The sequence below is a fragment of the Sapajus apella genome, unplaced genomic scaffold, assembly GCF_009761245.1.
Source record: "Sapajus apella isolate SASKATOON/1434 unplaced genomic scaffold, GSC_monkey_1.0 scaffold56, whole genome shotgun sequence".
Taxonomy (NCBI): Eukaryota; Metazoa; Chordata; class Mammalia; order Primates; family Cebidae; genus Sapajus; species Sapajus apella.
The window spans coordinates 469,258-487,462 of record NW_022436996.1 but is presented as its reverse complement, the minus strand read 5'-3'; the positions used below and the strand labels follow the sequence as shown (position 1 = coordinate 487,462).

Genomic DNA, 18,205 nt, shown 5'->3' with positions numbered 1-18,205 from the left:
GACAGTTAATATCTTCAGAGATTCGGAGGGCTTCAGCCAGCAGACACTGGTTGTGAGTTCACTACACAGGGCAGGGCCCATCCACATTCCTCCTGCACAGACTCCCGGCCTCAGAGACCACAGCTGCTCTGACAGACTTCCCTGGTGGGGCTCCCATCTCTGCACCTCCTCACCCCAGTACACCTGCAAGCCCCCAAACTGTCGGGTGTGATGCAGCTCCCCTAGGCCTCCAGAGAAGTGTCACCTGCAGTGATTACTTTCTTGGGAATCACTATTTCCCCATGTGTCCTTCGGAACCACGACTGCTCATCACCCTTATTTTGTTTCCACCATAATCTCTGCCCTTCTTATACCTTCGACACTCAGCTTAGGGCCACTTATCAAAACATGACAGGGATATTTAATAGTTATCGTGTAGTGAAGGAATTCAGGCATTATTCTTAGTCTATAATGTCTGGGGTTTCTTTTTGTAATCAATTAATATAGCATGTGGATGCTCATTTTATAAAGCTTGGGACAAGACTTCATTATGTTAAGTTCATAGTTATTTATCATTATTATTTTTTTTGAGATGGAGTCTCACTCTGTTGCCCTGGCTGGAAGGCAGTGGCGTAATCTTGGTTTACTGCAACTTCCACCTGCCAGGTTCTAAGCAATTCTCCTGTCTCAGCCTTCCAAATAGCTGGGATTACAGGCATGTGCCCAAGCCCGGCTAATTTTTGTATTTTTAGTAAAGATGGGATTTCACCACATTGGCCAGGCTGGTCTTGAACTCCTGATCTCAGGTTATCCACCCGTCTCGGCTTTCCAAAGTGCTGGGATTACAGGCGTGAGCCACTGCACCTGGCCTCATAGTTATTTAATATTCACTTTTATAACCTAAGGGTTGTTACAGCTGTGATTTATTTGATAGAAAGACTGAGAACTAGTAGCTCCAATTTTACAAACATATCTATTAAATTTTAGTACATAACATTTATGTAAACATAGTTGTATTATATAAAATCTATATAATTATGTATAAATTATATATACCTATTCATATAAACATTAATATTTTTACAGCTCCCTTTTATACAACAGCCTATTTTTTGAATAATGTATGTATTTATGTTAGGTAAGTATTTTTAATGACATAATTCTGTATATACATATAGACGGGTGCAGCGGTACACATCTATAGTCTAGCTACTTGGGAGGCTGAGGCAGGAAGAACCCTTGAGCCTAGGGAGTTGAAGCCAGCCTGAGCAACATAGTGAGATCTCTAAATAAATAAATAAATAATAAAAATACAATAGCCAGAAACGACTACTGTATAAAAAGAGCCTACATATAAATTATTAACTAGAATGGAGACATATATGTATGTATGTGCATGTCTATATTTACATGGGTGTGTGTGAATGCCTTTTTTTTTTTTTTTTTTTGAGACGGAGTTTCGCTCGTTACCCAGGCTGGAGTGCAATGGCGCGATCTCGGCTCACCGCAACCTCCGCCTCCTGGGATCAGGCAATTCTCCTGCCTCAGCCTCCTGAGTAGCTGGGACTACAGGCACGCGCCACCATGCCCAGCTAATTTTTTGTATTTTTAGTAGAGACGGGGTTTCACCATGTTGACCAGGATGGTCTTGATCTCTTGACCTCGTGATCCACCCGCCTCGGCCTCCCAAAGTGCTGGGATTACAGGCTTGAGCCACCGCGCCCGGCCTGTGAATGCCTTTTAAATAAAATGAGTCAGGGATCAACTTCCCCAAATGGTGGGCTTGCCGGGGCAGAACACAATCTTTGACTTTGCCCTTTCAGATTACCAATATTAACATGATGATATTTACAGAGTAGATGCTCAATAAAGCTGTCTTATTTCACTCCTCCTATGATACTGAAGGAAGGCAAAATCAAATACTTTTTTCTATGCTTACCTGTGTGGATGTTTGTTCTGTTTGGCTACACAGTATTTATTCCCCTATTTCTAGTGAAAATTTTTGCTTTGGGGGATACTCTCTTTCACTGGATTTTTTTTCAAGCAAGTAATCCATTTCTTTGCCTTCGGTGTGCATGAGATTTGAACCTGATCATCGGAGGAACCTGTCCAAGGGTGGTAGACACAGACAAGCCAGCCCATGACCTGGTGGGAAAGGCAGCTAAGTCCGCAGACTAAAGGCTTGTAGCTGCAGGCACAGCAAAAGCCTGCCTGAAAACAAGTCCATGAGGAACACGCCCACCCTGCGTGGGTCAGGAGCTGGGGAGAGAGAGCCCTTCCAGTGAGAGCCCCAACACTGGCTCCACCTGAAACCCATCAGAAAACATGCCAGCTTATCAGATGCTGAGCCAGGAAACAAGCACAGCTGTGTCCCATGCTCGAAGAGCTGTGGCTGGCTCAGGGCAGGCACTGGTAAACTGCCTTTTAAAAATATTATTTACCGGCCAGGTGCAGTGGCTCAGGCCTGTAATCCCAGCACTTTGGGAGGCCGAGGCAAGTAGTTCACCTGAGATCAAGGAGTTCAGCCTGGCCAACATGGCGAAACCCCGTTACTCCTAAAAAAAATACAAAAATTAGCCGGGCATGGTGGCAGGCGCCTGTAATCCCAGCTATTTGGGAGGCTGATGCAGGCAGAATTGCTTGATCCTGGAAGGCGGAGCTTGTAGTGAGCCGAGATCAAGCCACTGCATTCCAGCATGGGCAACAGAGCAAGATTTCATCTCAAAAAAAAAAAAAAAAAAAAAAAAAATTTTACTTATTTACCTATGTAAGACCATCTGAGTCAGGTTTGTTGCTTGCAACCAGCATCTTAATGAACTCTAACCAATCTTTTAAAGTTGTGCTTTCTTTCCACAGATCTTTCAAAGATCACAGCATTTTTCTATATCCAGTAAACCACAGCACCTAAAAAGGACTATTATTATGACTGTATTTCAGATAAGTAAGGTCCTAATTTTTCCCTAATAATGAAACAAAACTCTTTAGAAAGCCCAATTCAGACGCATAAACAAATATACAGGAATAAAAAAACAATAGTCTGAAATTTTCTAAACTATTTTAGGAAAAACAAATCACACTAGAAAATAACCACTAGAAACATACAACTGTAACCCACAGATGATGCATTTTAACTTTGAAATAAAACGGTAAGCCAGCAAAAGCACTCAGAGGCTGTAATTTTGAAACTTCCTATTTGGTGGGGACCCACAGGTCTGCCACCCACAGCCCCATGCTCTGTTTCAGGTAACAGGACTATGGCAACTAGAATGACTCCTTGTCTCTGAGCAGGGATGAACCCTCCAGGGCCTCAGATGCTTGTTACAGAACATTTTCCTCCTGTTTTAGACACGAGATTGCTATGGAATAATGAAGGGACTCCCAGTGAAATGATACGAAACTTCGAGTTCCTTACTTTTCACACTCAATAATCCTGGAGAAGTCCATACTGACCCCAACCCCTTTCAATTAGTAATGGAATAAAGGTTAAAAAAAAAAAAAAAAAGCAGAAACGGTGGGGTAGCTGCAGGCTGGAGAGACGCTGAAAAGCATTTGCTTTTAAAGTATCCTTTATTGTTTCTGAGAAGATATTAAAAACCACATTTGCAAACTGGTTTACAAAATATTAAAAGTTCTCTACTTTTCTAAAATGCCAAGGGCAGGAAGACGCCCTGTAGTAAACAAAAGCAAATGAAGGGCGAGTGCTCAGTCTGGCACTCAGAGCCCTCCCGCCCTGGCTTGCTGCCTCCAAGCAGCTCCCTGTGGGCAGAACAAAGCCCCTGTACCCTCTGCTCGTTTCTCACGACAGCCTGTGGAGAAGGCACCCATTCACCTGGCAGACGCAGGTCTTAACATTCTCATGCTGCTGTCAAGACACAGAAAATGCACAAGATGCCCTCGACAGGCTAAGCCTCGGCGACCGGACATTGAGACTTACTTCAATCCAGGGATATCCAGGAGATTCGTCAGTCCTGTCCAGTTAATTTCTAAAAGCTGTTTTAAAACAAGGGCAAAATATTAAGTTCCAAACAATTTCCAATGATCAAATCTGGTGCACACAGGCTTGTTTCTTTATAAACAAAATGGGTCAGTATACAACACAGACGTATACCCTTCATCCTTTGTAACATACCAAGGACATCTTTCTTTGGTGGTACATGGAGAACTGCCTCTTTTTGTTTTTTGATAAAGTCACAGTTTTCTCTAGGAAAATCATAAAATAATTTATTTACTCATTCTCCTATGGAAGGACACTTAGAATTTTGACAATTTCTCTTTACTGTAATTACAAATAACAATTCAGGGCCTGTCTTTTTACATACATGTTCTTGTATACATATGCAGACTAGCATTCAAAAAGTAAGATTTTGGGCTCAAAGACTTATGCTCATTTTTAATGTTGATAGTACCTACCTGCCCTCCAAAAATACTGTACCCATTTATATTCCCACCAAGTGTATAAAACTGTCCTTTTCACATTCCTCACCAAAAACAATACGAAAACCCTACCAATCTGGAGGTTAAATAATGGAACTTTATCATTGTTTTACTTTGTATTTTCCAATTATCAGACCATGCTCTACCCATTCATTTGACATCTGTGTTTATCTTAGAATAATTCCCATACAGTTAGCTAAGATTCCATTAAGTAGATGTGGATTAGTAAAAATTATTGATTAGAAATACTGCTTTTCCTACCAAAACAGCAACAGCACGTAACAGAATTACTTGTGTTCTATATTTGTAGAAGAAATTCTAAGTAAAATTGCCAGATCTCAATTCCCCATATAGTTGAGTAACAAAACTGCTCAAATCCCTTTAGGAAGTGGTGGTTTTAAGTAAATACAAAGCGGAAGAGTCAAGATTCTTATGGATAGACCAAAACTAAAAAGAACTGGGAAAAAAAAAAAAGGCAACAATTTTTAAGATGCTGAAAGACCAAGATTTCTCAGTGTAACAGAAATGAAATATAAATATAAAAATCAGGAAGGAAAAAATAGGCAACTAATCTTCAAACTGGACTGCAAACATCAGTATCAACCCATGCTTTACTTCCCCCTGAAAATAAATGTTTTTCCCTAGTCCACCAACTGAACCACCTGCCTAAACCTCTGCATTCTAAATCATATGAACACATTTATAAACGCTTATTTCAGAGCTTATTTTCCTTTCTCTTTTCTCTTACAGAACTTAAAAAGGAACAGGTACTCCCTGCCACAACAAAACATTCTGGTCATACAAAAATACCTGTTATGAGGAAACTAAGATTTAAAAGGGCATTATAACAGGATTCTATCGTTTAGTTCTGAAGGCTATTACTCCTGATCACAAATCTACTTCAGGAAATAAGAACATATCAAAGATATAGCACAGAATCTTGCAATCGACTCAGGTTAAAATGCAAGCACCTCACACAGCGAACCATCAGAGGATACCCAATGGTGACTGCTCCATCTGCAGAGCCATGAGACACAAGAGCCACATGAACTTCAGGAAAGAACGGCTGTGACAAGGAAAGCGGCAGGTAAGCTTCTAAATAAAATTAGATGAGGCCATTGTAGTTAAAAGAACAGTGGAGAGAATACAATTCAAAGATGCTATTTAATAAAGAAAGAATTTTTCGGCCCTGCGCAACTCACGCCTGTAATCCCAGCTCTTTGGAAGGCCAAGGCAGGCAGATCATGAGGTCAGGAGATCGAGACCATCCTGGCCAACATGGTGAAACCCTGACTCTACTAAAAAAAAAAACACATGAACATTAGCTGGGCGTGTTGGTGTGTGCATGCAATCCCACTCAGGAGGCTGGGGCAGCAGAACCACTTGAACCAGGGAGTCGGAGGTTACACTCCAGCCTGGCAACAGAGTGAGACTCCATCTCAAAAAAAAAGAGCTTTTCCTATACAGGCATGCCTCAGAGATATTGCAGGCTGGGTTCTAGAGCAGTGCAGTAAAGGGAATATTGCAATATGTGAATCACACACATTTTTTGGTTTCCCAATGCATATAAAGTTATGTTTATACTATAAGTGCAAAACAGCATTATATCTTTTAAAAAATGTACATACCTTTATTTTAAAACACTTTATTGCTGAAAAATGCTAACAATCACCTAAGCCTTCAGTGAGTGATAATCTGGCTGGTAGAGGGTTTTGTCTCAGTGTTTGATGGTTGCTGACTGACCAGGGTCGTGGTTGCTGAAGGTTAGGGTGATTGTGACAATGTCTTAAAATAAGACAACAGTGAAGTTTGCTGTATCGATAGACTCTTCCTTTCAAAAAAGATTTATCTGTAGCATGCCATGCTGTTTGATAGCATTTTACCCACAGCAGAACTTATTTCAAAATTGGAGTCACACTCTCAAACCCTGTCCTGCTTTATCAACTAAACTTATGTTATATTCTAAATTGCTTATTGTCATTTCAACAATGTTTGTAGCGTCTTCACCAGGAGTGGATTCCATCTCAGGAAACCACTTTCTTTGTTGGTCATAAGAAGCAACTTCTTGTCCTGAAAGTTTGATCCTGAGACAGCAGCAATTCAGTCCCATCTTCAGGCTCCACTTCTAACTAATCTCACTACTTCCACTCCACCTGCAGTTCCTTCTTCCACAGAAGTCTTGAACCCCTCAAAGTCATCCATGAGAGTTGGCATCAGCTTCTTTCAAACTCCTATTAACGTTCATATTTTGTACCCTTCCCAAGAAACACAAGTGTTCTCAATGCCATCTAGGGTGGTGAATCCTTTCCAGGAGGTTTTTGACTTATTTTGCCCAAATCCATCAAAGGAATCACTGTCTGTGGGAGCTATCATCTTACAAAATGTTATTTCTTAAATAGTAAGACTTGAAAGTTGAAATTTCTCCTTGATCCCTGGGCTGCAGAATGGATGAAGTGACAGCAGGCATAAAAACAACATTCATCTTGTACATCTGCATCAGAGCTCTTGGGTGACCAGATGCACTGTCGATGAGCAGCTATATTTGAAGGGACAATTTTTTTCTGAGCAGTAGGTCTCAATGGTGGGCTTAAAACATTCGGTAAACCAGGCTGTAAACAGATATGCTGCCATCCAGGCTTTGTTTTTCCAGGTATAGAGCACAGGCTGTATAGATTTAGCATGATTCTCAAAGGCCCCAGGGTTCTCAGAATGAGAAATGAGTGCTTACTTCAAGTCATCATCTGCATTAGCTGTGACAAGATAGCTTGTCTTTTGAAGCCTTGAAGTCAGGCACTGACTTCTCTCTAGCTGGAAAAGTTCTAGATGGTATCTTCTTCTAACAGAAGGATGTTTAATATACATTGAAAATTTGTTGTTTAGTGGAGCCACCTTGATCAAGGATCTTAGCTAATCTTCTGGATAACTTGCTACTTTACCTTGCACTTTTATGTTATAGAGATGGCGTTTTTCCTTGAACCTCATAAACCAACATCTTCAAACTTTTCTTCTGCAACTTCCTCACCTCTGTCAGTCTTCACAGAACTGAAGACAGTTAGGATTTTGCTGTGGAATAGGCTCTGGCTTAAGGAAATATAAGGTCTGGGCTGATCATCTATCCAAGCACTAAAACTTCTTTCCTATCAGCAAGAAGGCTGCTTCTATATCATTGGTGTGTTCACTGGAGCAGCACTTTTATTTTCCTTCAAGAACTTTTCCTTTGCATGTACAATTTGGCTGTTTGGCACAAGAGGCTTAGCTTTCAGCCTACACTGGCTTTAAACATGGCTTCCTCACTAAGCTTAATCATTTCCAGCTTTGCTTTTTTTTTGGAGTCTCACTCTGTCGCCCAGACTGGAGTGCAATGCTGTGATCTTGGCTCACTGCAACCTCCGCCTCCCAGGTTCAAGTGATTTTCCTGCCTCAACCTCCCGAGTAGCTGGGACTTCAGGTGTGCACTACCATGCCTAGCTAATTATTGTATTTTTTTTTTTTTTAGTAGATGGCCTTTCCACTATGTTGGCCAGGCTGGTCTCAAACTGACCTCAGGTGATCCGCCCCCACTTGGCCTCCAAAAGTGCTGGGATTACAGGCATGAGCCACCACGCTTGGCTGATTTCTAGCTTCTGACTGAAAGTGAGAGGCATGCAACTCTTTCTTTCACTTGAATACTTAAAGGCCACTGCAGGGTTGTTGACTGGCCTAATTTCAGTACTGTTATGTCTGAGGGAATAGGGAAATCCAGAAGAGGAAGAGATAGAAGAACAGTCAGTGGGTCAGAAGACACAACATTTATCAATTAACTTGGCCATTTTATATGGTTTGCCTCTGTGTCCCCACCCAAATCTCAAGTGGAACTGTAATCTCCACATGTCAAGGAAGGGACTTGGGAGGAGGTGATTGGCATGGGGGCGGCTTCTCCCATACTATTCTCATGATAGTGAGGGAGTTCTCATACGTTCTGATGGTTTTAAAAGTGGCTGTTTCTCCTGGGCATTCTCTCTCTCCTGGCACTATGTAAGACGTGCCTCACTTCCCCTTCACCTTCTGCCATGACTATAAGTTTCCTGAGGCCTCCCCAGCCATGCAGAACCTTGAGTCAATTGACCCTCCTTTCTTATAAATTACCCAGTCTCAGGTAGTATCTTTATAGCAGTATGAGAATGGACTAATCTGCCATCTTATACAGACATGGCTTGTGATGCCCCAAAACAATTACATTAGGAACACCAAAGATCACTGACCACAGATCACAGTCACAGATATAGTAATAAAGAAAAAGTGTGAAATACTGTGAGAATTGCCAAAACATGACACAGAAGCATGAAGTGAGCACATGCTGTTCACCTCACAGCATGGACAGGCTTGCTTATCAGAGGGCTGCCATAAATCTTCAACTAGTAAAAACACAGTATCTATAAAGTACAATAAAGCAAAACACAATAAAGTGAGCTGTGCCTATGAACACTTTCATCTTAAATGTCGAATCCGTAGTACATACGTCAGTGTCGTGACTTAAAGAAAACCACCTAATATAGTCTTAATAGCATTAAGACAGAATTGTTTTATCCAGGAAGCTTTGGGAAACAGAATTAACAACTCTCCTAACAGCATTTTGCAATGTCACTATCTTTCAAGGAGAAGTCTGCAAAGTAAAATACTTGAAATTCATGTTATAATAAGATTTAAATATGGTTCCAAGTAGCTATGTGGTATTTTTGGACTTGTTAAAATATTTGTGCGAAACAAGGACCGACTTTAGAAAAAGTTAGTATAAAGCTAATTTCAGTTGGTGTTTGTGGACGTGTTCATATATTTACATGAAACAGACATTGGCTTTACCCAACTTAATTGTATTGTGGATAAAATGGTGGGGCGGAAGGGAATGGCAAATGTAACTAGTTGCAGGCTGTTTTTTAAAATGTACAAAGTGGATGGAGGAAAATAATGAAAGAATTTCCTCCTATTTCTGAAATTTCACATTCCATACTATTATTCCATGTAGCAATCTGAAAAATGTTTCCATTAGCAGTGTTAACATCCTATTTATTTCATCAGAATTACAACTCAGAATGATGGCACTCTCTCTCCAGCTAACTGACTCATCAGCCTTTTGCGGAGGCACTGCTGTTCCTCACCAAGACTCGGATCCACAGAGTACAAAACATGGTTGCAGCTGATGCAGGAAGCCTACTTTTTAATATCGTGTATAAAGGTGCTATGTAAAGTGACATCACACTGTGTGACTGGCTGGCCTCCACTGTTTTTTAAGATAGTCCCAAGAAAAGTATCCACTTGTTGAGATTAAAAAGTATGTTTCTGTTTGAAGAAACAGAAGATGTGACTTTACAGCTGACAAACCACTAGCCTCCTGTTACATGAAGACTCTAAAGGCCTGGGCGGGCACTGACATCAACGTTTTGCTAGATTTTAGATGATAAAAACTGCCCAAAGTTGGCAAGTAAAATCTCCCAAAGTGGGCAGTATTAATGCTCTTCTTGTAGGCATAATATCTAGATGAAACTTCCTTAGGCTATCTAGAAACCTGAAAGATGACTTCTTGCCTATCAAAACAAAAGATCAAAGGCATCACATGTAGGAAGAAGTTTCTATTTATAGCAAAGAGCATAAACGGTTATTCGAATAAGCTCGAAAACACAGAAAACAGGCAGGTGTGGCAGCACGAGGGCTGTGTGAGCCAGGAGGCAGAGGCTGTAGTAGTGCACTGCACTCTACGATTGTTTCCGTGGCCTGGGCAACAGAGCAAGACTTCATCTCAAGAAAAAAAAGAAGGCACATAGACTTACATTTTGAAAATTACACATAAAACTAGGTTAAAAAGTGGGTCTTCAAATTTAGAGTTAGTCCTAGAAATGAGAAAATCATTTCTTTTAGTCTTACAGTTAAGAAAATCAAGACCTAGAGGAAGTAATCTTATCTGTAGGTCTTGTAAGTAATCTTCACAACTAGATAAGCCCAGGACAGAATGAGGTCCTCATCTGTTCACTCGACCCACATGGGAAGAAACGACTGGTTTTTAAGGATGGCTGTGCAGATGGTGCTGTGACCCCTCCTGCTCTAAACCATTCAATCTGCTCCTGCCCCTGCTGTGCCTCATCTTGCTCACTGACTTCTCCCTTGCTTCGAAGTCTCTCTCTGTGAAATGACCAGCAGAGCGCCTCAGCCCGTATTTGCTTCTAAGCCTAGCCACCTTGACTCGGGTGGTATTTGCTTACAGGGGCTATGCTGAGCTTCTGAACAGGGGGTTCTTGGCTCTAGAGTGGGGCTGTTCTCTGTTGCACACGACTGACAGGCACAAGACATTTAAATGGTGAGCATCTTGGTTTCTGCCACTAAATGGCAATAGGAGCTCCAGCCCCCATTATTCTGACACCCTAAATACCCATTTCCAAATCTCTCATTGAGAATGACCACCTACTAGACAGACCATTAAAGAATAAAATTTCTCAACTTTAAAATACAATTTTGGAGATTTTAGAAAATAAATTTCAATACTAGAACTATCCCTGCCAAAGTTTCCATTTTAAAGATACTCTCTGGACTTTCTTTTCCTCACCAGTAATATGGGAACGAGATTAAAGGCAGTCCTGTGGGGACTAAGTCAGACAATGCACAGAAGCTGCCAGCTGGCTCCAAGCCCATCGCCTGCCACCAGACAACGTGATGGTGACTACAGTCACCACCTGAGGGCTTCCTTCCCTGAAAATCCCTTTGAGCAATGAAGATCTTTCTCACCACTATCAAGGACTAGCACATGTGCCACGTACGCATCACAGTCAACATTTATCCTTTTACTTTTGAAGTTCTGTCCCACTTTAATCTCAGATGAGGAACATCTATAATCAAAGCACAACTGACCAAACAAGCAGAGACTATTTTCGACAATTTATCTTAGAATCATTTCAGAAAAACAACTTCATTACTTTGTCTAGAATAAAATCTCAAAAAGAATATCAACTATCAACTATGGAGTATTAAAAACACAAAACAAGGCAGTTTTAGCATAAGCTTGTCAGGTGACAGAGGGCATGCCCATGTGAGACTTGCTAAAAAGACTGAGATATATTTAAGTGCTGCTGAAGTTTAGAGAAACTCGTCAGGGAGCCAGGAGCAGGAACTGTGGAAGGAAAGGACTCGGTGTTGAAAGGAAAAGAGATTTTAATGCAAGAAAGAAGGCACCAGGCAAAGGGGTCCCCATGTTGAAGACACTAAAAGGTCTGTTCCTGAGCATGGTGAATGGTGAAGGAGCAAGAGCCAGAGGGTGTAATGAAGGAGGGAGCGAGTGAGAAGAGAGAAAGAGAACACGTTGTGTATGACAGAGAATGTGTGAGAGGACAAGAGTGTAAGAGGCTAAGTACGAGTATGTGTGAGAAGGAGGGACAAAGAACAAATGTGAGAATGAGCGTGAAAGGGAAAATAAGTGTGAGAATAAGTGTGAGAACAAGAGTGTGAAAGTGTGTGAGAATGTAAGAGCAAGTGTGAGAACAAGGGTGAGACAGAATGTATGTGAGAACAAGTGCAAGAGAACAAGTGTGTGTGAGAACAGTGATAGGTGAAAACAAGTGTGAGTGAAATAAGTGTGAATGTGAAGGTATGAGAAAGTGTGTGAGAAAAGTGTGATAGCTGTGGAGTGTGTAAGAACAAGTGTGAGTGTGAAATAACAAGTGTGAACGTGAAGGTATGAGAATGTGTGAGAACAAAGTGTGATAGGTGTGAGGAGTGTGTGAGTGAAACAAGTGTGAATCAAAGTATGAGACTGTGTGTGAACAGTGTGAAAGGTGTGTGTGAGAACAAGTGTGTGAAATAACAAGTGTAAATGTGAGAAACATTCTAGAATGTGTGTGAGAACAAAATGTGATGTGTGAGGAGTATGTGAGAACAAGTTTGAGTGTAAAATAAGTGTGAATGACAGCATGAGAATGTGTGAGAACAAAGTGTGATAGGTGTGGAGTGTGAGAACAAGTGTGACCGTGAAATAATTGTGAATGTGACAGAAAGTATAAGAATGTGTGAGAACCAAGTGTGATAGGAGGAGTGTGCGAAAACAAGTGAGAGTGACATAAGTGTGAATGCAAGTATGAGGATGTATGTGAGAACAGTGTGACAGGTGTGTATGAGAATAAGTGTGTGAAATAACAAGTGTGAATGTGGGAGACAATATGAGGATGTGTGAGAACAAAATGTGATAGGTGAGAGGAGTGTGTGAGAACAAGTGTGAGAATTAAGTATGGATATGAAAGTATGAGAATGTGAGAACAAAGTGTGACAGGTATGAGGAGTGTGAGAACAAGTGTAAGTGTGAAATAAGTGAATGTGAGAGAAAATGAGTGTGTGTGAACAAAGTGTGGTAACTGTGAGGAGTGTGTGAGAACAAGTATGAGTAAAGTAACAAGTGTGAATGTGAAAGTATGAGAATGTGGGAACAAAGTGTGATATGTGTGAGGAGTGTGAGAACCACTATGTGTGAAATAAGTGTGAATGTGACAAAAAGTATGAATGCATGTGAGAACAAAGTGTGATAGGTGTGAGGAGTGTGTGAAAACACGTGAGCGTGAAATAAGTGAATGTGAAAGTATGAGAATGTGTGAGAATGTGAGTGAAACAAGTGTGAGTGTATGAAAACAGCATGTGAGAATAGTGTGTGATAAAGTGTGAGGAGTGTGAAACGAGTGCAAGTGAAACAAGTGAGAAAATGTGAGAATGAGAACTAGTGTGAAAGTGAGAGTGTGTGAGAACAAAGTGAGAATGACTGTGAAAGAACATGTATGTATGACAAGGAATGAGAATGTGAAATGAGAATAAAGAAAACACAAGTATGAAAGAACAAGTGTGTGTGAGAACAAGTGGAATGAAGGAGAAGAGCACAAAAACACAAGTGTGAGAGAATGACTAAATGTGTGAAAGAACAAGTGGGAGTGTGTGAGGACAAGTGTGAGAATGGGTGTGAACTAGTGCATGAGAACAAGTGTGTGAGAACAAGTATGGAAGAGCAAGCACGTGAGCACAAGTGTGAAAATGTTTGCATGAGGTGAGAATGAAAACATGTGAGAACAAGTGTGAAACAAGTGTGAGAATGAGAACAAGTGTGAAAGAACTGTGAGAACAAGTGAGTGTGGACAAGTGCGAGAACAAGCATGTGTGTGAGAACACGTATGTGAGAACAAATGAGAGAATGTGTGGACAAGTGTGAGAATGTGGACAAGTGTGAGAGGACAAGTTTGAGAACAGACGTGTGTGAATGAGCATGTGAGAACAAGCATGTGAGGAGTGAGAACAAGTGTGAATGAGTGTGCAGACAAATGAGAACAAGTGTGTGAATGTGAGAACAAGCATGTGTGAACAAGTGAGAATGAGTGTGCAGACAAGTGTGAGGACGTGTGAGAAAAAGCGTGTGTGAACAAGTGTGAATGAGTGTGGACAAGCATGTGAGAATGAGTGTGCAAATGTGGAAGATGCATGTAAACAAGTGAGTGTGCAGACAAGTGTGAAAGAACAAGCGTGATAACAAGTTTGAGAATGTGTGCAGACAAGTGTGAAAGAAGCATGTGAGAACAAGTGAGTGTGCAGACAAGTGTGAAAGAACAAGTGTGAGAACAAGCATGTGTGAGGTGTGAATGTGTGCAGACAAGTGTGTGTGAACGAGCGTATGTGAGAACAAGCATGTGTGACAACAGGTGTGAGAGAATGAGTATGCAGACAAGTGTGGAAAGAACAAGTGTGTGTGTGAGAACAAGCGTGAGAGAGAACGAGTGCGTGGGAAGGACAAAATGGCTGTGTGAGACAGGGACGCTCCACAGCCCTCTACACGAGGGCACCATGGAGAAGCCACCAGCAGGGCCCAATCAAAGCTGGGCTTTAGAAGGCGCCTTTGGAAAAGCAACTAAAATTAGTGTGCCCTTCCCTCCCCATGACACACGCCTCAGGATGTTGGGAGCCTTTGCCTCTGGATGATGAAGCTATTTCAGGAAACTGAAAAGCCAGTGGAACACGCATTTCCAAAGGACATGAAGTCACCTTTGAGCTGCCGTGGCTCTTCTTTGAGAAGCAGAACGTGTACCGGGGTCAACAAACATAAAACAATGTCAGGTGTCAACTGGAAGGACACAAACGTATCCATGCATTTCAGGAAGACCACAGAGGTGCCCCTCTTCTCTCCATGTTCCGTTGTGACGGGTGTGGTAACGTAACAGTTCCGGTAACCGCAGCTCAGCACCTGAGCATGTGCTGAGCACAGGCCTGGCATCCTGGGTGCATGAAGCTCCAGTCAGAACAAGAATCACCTGAAGTCCGTTGGAAATACAAACTCAGGGTTCCCGCCTTTCTCCAGTTTTTTATTTCGCAGATTTGGGTTGTCGGTAAACTTCAAGAATGTTTTTCTTATGTTTTTAAGTCCCAGGACTTCTGAGAGCTTCATTCTTGACCACAAGGGAGAGCTGACGTCCTGAGCCACCAGCCAGCCTGAAATCCCTCCTTCTGCCTCACTTGCAAGGCTGTAAGGAATGGGCTTCTGGGAGCCCTGTTCAATCGCTGCCACCTTCCTACCCCCAGCTGGTCCAGGGGTCAGTATCTGACCCAGCTGGAATGGGGAGGGGAGGGGACAGGCTGAGGATGCAGGAAGACTCAATGCTTTCTCTGGAATGCTGGCAGGCATGCTCTTCCACACGTGGACTGCAGAGCCAGATGGCATGAGTCTCAGAAGTAGAGGGGAAGGCAAAGGTGGAGACAGTCTCGAAGGCTTTCAAATTTCTGGTTCCATTCTGTTCCTGAGACTCAACTGTAGTCCCCTGTATACGTTTCATGAGACATCAATATACGCTATTTATTTTTTAAATAAATTCCTCTCCTTTTTACCCCCATTTGCTTAAGCCACATCAATTTCTGGAGTCCTTGGCTAATAGGATTCAACTTCTTCTCATAACAGAAGACACTGCTTCCATTTTTACAGAGGAAGAAATGGAATCTGTGGTTCAAAAGATGCCAGCACCTCCACATTCAACTGGAAGACCCTGACTGTGGCTGGATGAACATGTTTGGAGGAAGCCTAGAATCTTTTTTTTTTTTTTTAAGACGGAGTCCTGCACTGTCGCCAGGGCTAGAGTGCAATGGATCTTGGCTCACTGCAACCTCTGCCTCCTGAGTAGCTGGGATTACAGGTACCCACCACCACACCTGGCTAATTTTTTGTATTTTTAGTAGAAATGGGGGTTTCACTATGTTGGCCTGGCTGGTCTGGAACTCCCAACCTCGTGATCTGCTCACCTTGGCCTACCAAAGTGCTAAGATTACAGGTGTGAGCCACCACGCCCAGCTGCTTAGGACCATTTCTAAGGGATGTTTTGGGAAAGACCTCCTGGATCCCCTCTAGTCAAGGGATAATCTAAACAAGACTAAGGTCTTTGAAACAACCTTAAAACTGTATGCTGCTCAACAACTACCCAGTGAGAGTGATTCCCTATGCACAGCCAATGGCAAATGCCAATTGCTCCAGTTCTTATCAGAACATTTATCCAAGCTTTTCTCCTTACCTATGATTCACCTCTAGTGGCCAGGTGTGGTGGCTTACGCCTGTAATCCCAGCACTTTGGGAGGCTGTGGTGGGTAGATCACCTGAGTTCATGAGTTCGAGACCAGCCTGGCCAACATGGAAAAACCCCATCTCTACTAAAAATAGAAAAAAGTAGCCCGGCATGGTGGTGGGTCCCTGCAATCTCAGCTACTTGGGAGGCTGAGGCAGGAGAACTGCTCGAACCTGGGAGGCAGAGGTTACAGTGAGCCGAGATCATGTCATTGCACTCCACCCTGGAAGACAAGAGACTCTGTCTCCAAAAAAAAAACACACACACACACACACACCAAATACCTCTAGTGTCATGATTTTACTAGAATGCTAAACCTACATGTAGAAAAATATTTAAGTTCTTAATATCTGAAGACGTACTATGTGTTAGGTATTGTACTAAGTAGTTTACATTCATTGACATTTAATTTTCAGATTTAATTGTCTGATACTGTCATGCCCATTTTATAGATGGGAAAACTGAGGCTTGGAGAAATAAAATAAGTTGTTCAAAAGATACATTAAGAGAAAGAACTGGGAGTGGAAATCCAGGCTGCCCAACACACACTCCTGTCACCTAACCAAGGCACTGTGCTGCCTTCTTCACCTCTGCTCCAAGTTCATCACTTCAGCAATGTTGACGGTTTTTTTTTCCTCTTCAACAAGTTCTACATTGCAACAGCTGAACAAACCAACAAGTAGAAAAATGTGTAAAGGTTTCATAAGTTTCTAAATCATCCAGATAGTAAAAAGAAGCACACAAAATAAAAAACCCTACTAGAAATATCTTTCACCAGGATGAGGAGGAATTACTTGGCAGCCAACAGTGAACTCTGTTCTCATATTTTCCAGTAAAAGAAACTGAAAAATTTCCTTTTCACTGAAGCATGTTTGATTACTTTACTCGCCATATAAGGAAATGAGTGATTCTGAACTTTTCAGCCCCATCCTTCTTTTCTGAGCACAAAATTTCATTTGGAAGTTAATAGGTTATTTTAAAAGTAAAGTCATCTATGGAAGTTCCAAACATTTAAGAGTACTATTAAATGCTAAGGAAGCTTTAAAGATTTGGATTTTGTTACATTCTGAAATGAATGTTTTCGCTAAATTGTTAAAAATGTCCCTGGCTAAAAATGGGTAAGTTGAAAATACTTAGCAATTTGTTAAGATTAGTGGGGATCTTTTGGTCAATAATGAAGGTGGTTTCTTAAACATACTGGACTTTTAACGACTGGCATGTGGAAAAAAAAAAAAAAAAAACACCATGAATTTTAAATCTTATGAATCTCTTAACTTCCTGAAATTTTAACAGTAAAATTTGAGAGAGATGACCTAGAAGTTTTTGGATGTTCCCATGTTTTGTGTACTTAAATTTGATTCAAAATAAGCCCATTATTTCAGTAATAAGAAAATCAGAACAGTGATTTTATTCATAACAGAAAGTGATGGCACTCAATTATTTTGTTTTTATACAGAAAAAGTACAACCTGTAGTAAACTTAGTTTATGACAGGTGTAGATAAACCCATATTTTAAAAGCCAAATAACATTTTTTAATAAGTTACTTGAATCAAATTGTATAAGTTAATATTCCTCCTTTAAATTATATATGATGTTGAAGGTATCTCCACAAAGGACTCATCAATGGCACATCTTGAAGAGATATTTCAGAAACAGATCAATTCATCCATCATTCATTTATCAAACTCTAAGGAGACAGTTATGGTCCTTGCTTTCAAAGAGCTAACGATAACTGTGCAGAAGCTGCTGAAAGCAGGTGAAACAACAGGGGCAAAGAAAGCCTCTGCAACAAAGGAAAAGACACGGGGAGGCAGGAGTGAGGTGCAGGCGGATGCTTTTCCTAGGGTATAATTTGTGAAGATTGGGATGCTCACTGGGGCAGCAGGGGGAAATCAGGCTGGAAAGGGAGAGCCCGTCTAAATCACCACAATCTCATCTGCCCGGGAGAGACAACCACATGGCAGTGTGCACCTGGAGGAGATTGCCCGGACGACAATGAACACGGAAGGCAGCAAAGGGAGGCACCAGCCAGGGGCTGCAGGAGCCCAGGTAAGGAGGAAGGAGTCTAGCAGGAGTAACAGTTCTGTTGTCTTGGTTTTGTGGGAAATAGGAAACAGTAAGTATTAACTACTTAAAAAAACAACAACAACACACACACACACACACACACACACACACACACACACACACACACACA

General features: G+C 41.5%; 1 protein-coding gene and 1 long non-coding RNA gene across 8 annotated transcripts in view; one reads left to right on the top strand and one right to left on the bottom strand.

The window, feature by feature from the left end:
- The window catches only part of ESYT2 (extended synaptotagmin 2), a 101,051-nt gene that overhangs the window by 36,116 nt on the left and 46,730 nt on the right, over nt 1–18,205 (bottom strand). For all 7 annotated transcript variants that reach the window (XM_032244863.1, XM_032244865.1, XM_032244864.1 and 4 more), the window contains exon 7: nt 3,914–3,969. In XM_032244863.1, the coding sequence (XP_032100754.1) occupies nt 3,914–3,969 (56 nt within the window). The remainder of the gene's footprint in view (nt 1–3,913; nt 3,970–18,205) is intronic.
- Nucleotides 15,590–18,205, top strand: part of LOC116527763 — an 18,867-nt gene continuing 16,251 nt past the window's right edge. Inside the window, exons 1-2 of the long non-coding RNA XR_004258721.1 lie at nt 15,590–15,614; nt 16,393–16,394. This is a non-coding gene — a long non-coding RNA (uncharacterized LOC116527763). The remainder of the gene's footprint in view (nt 15,615–16,392; nt 16,395–18,205) is intronic.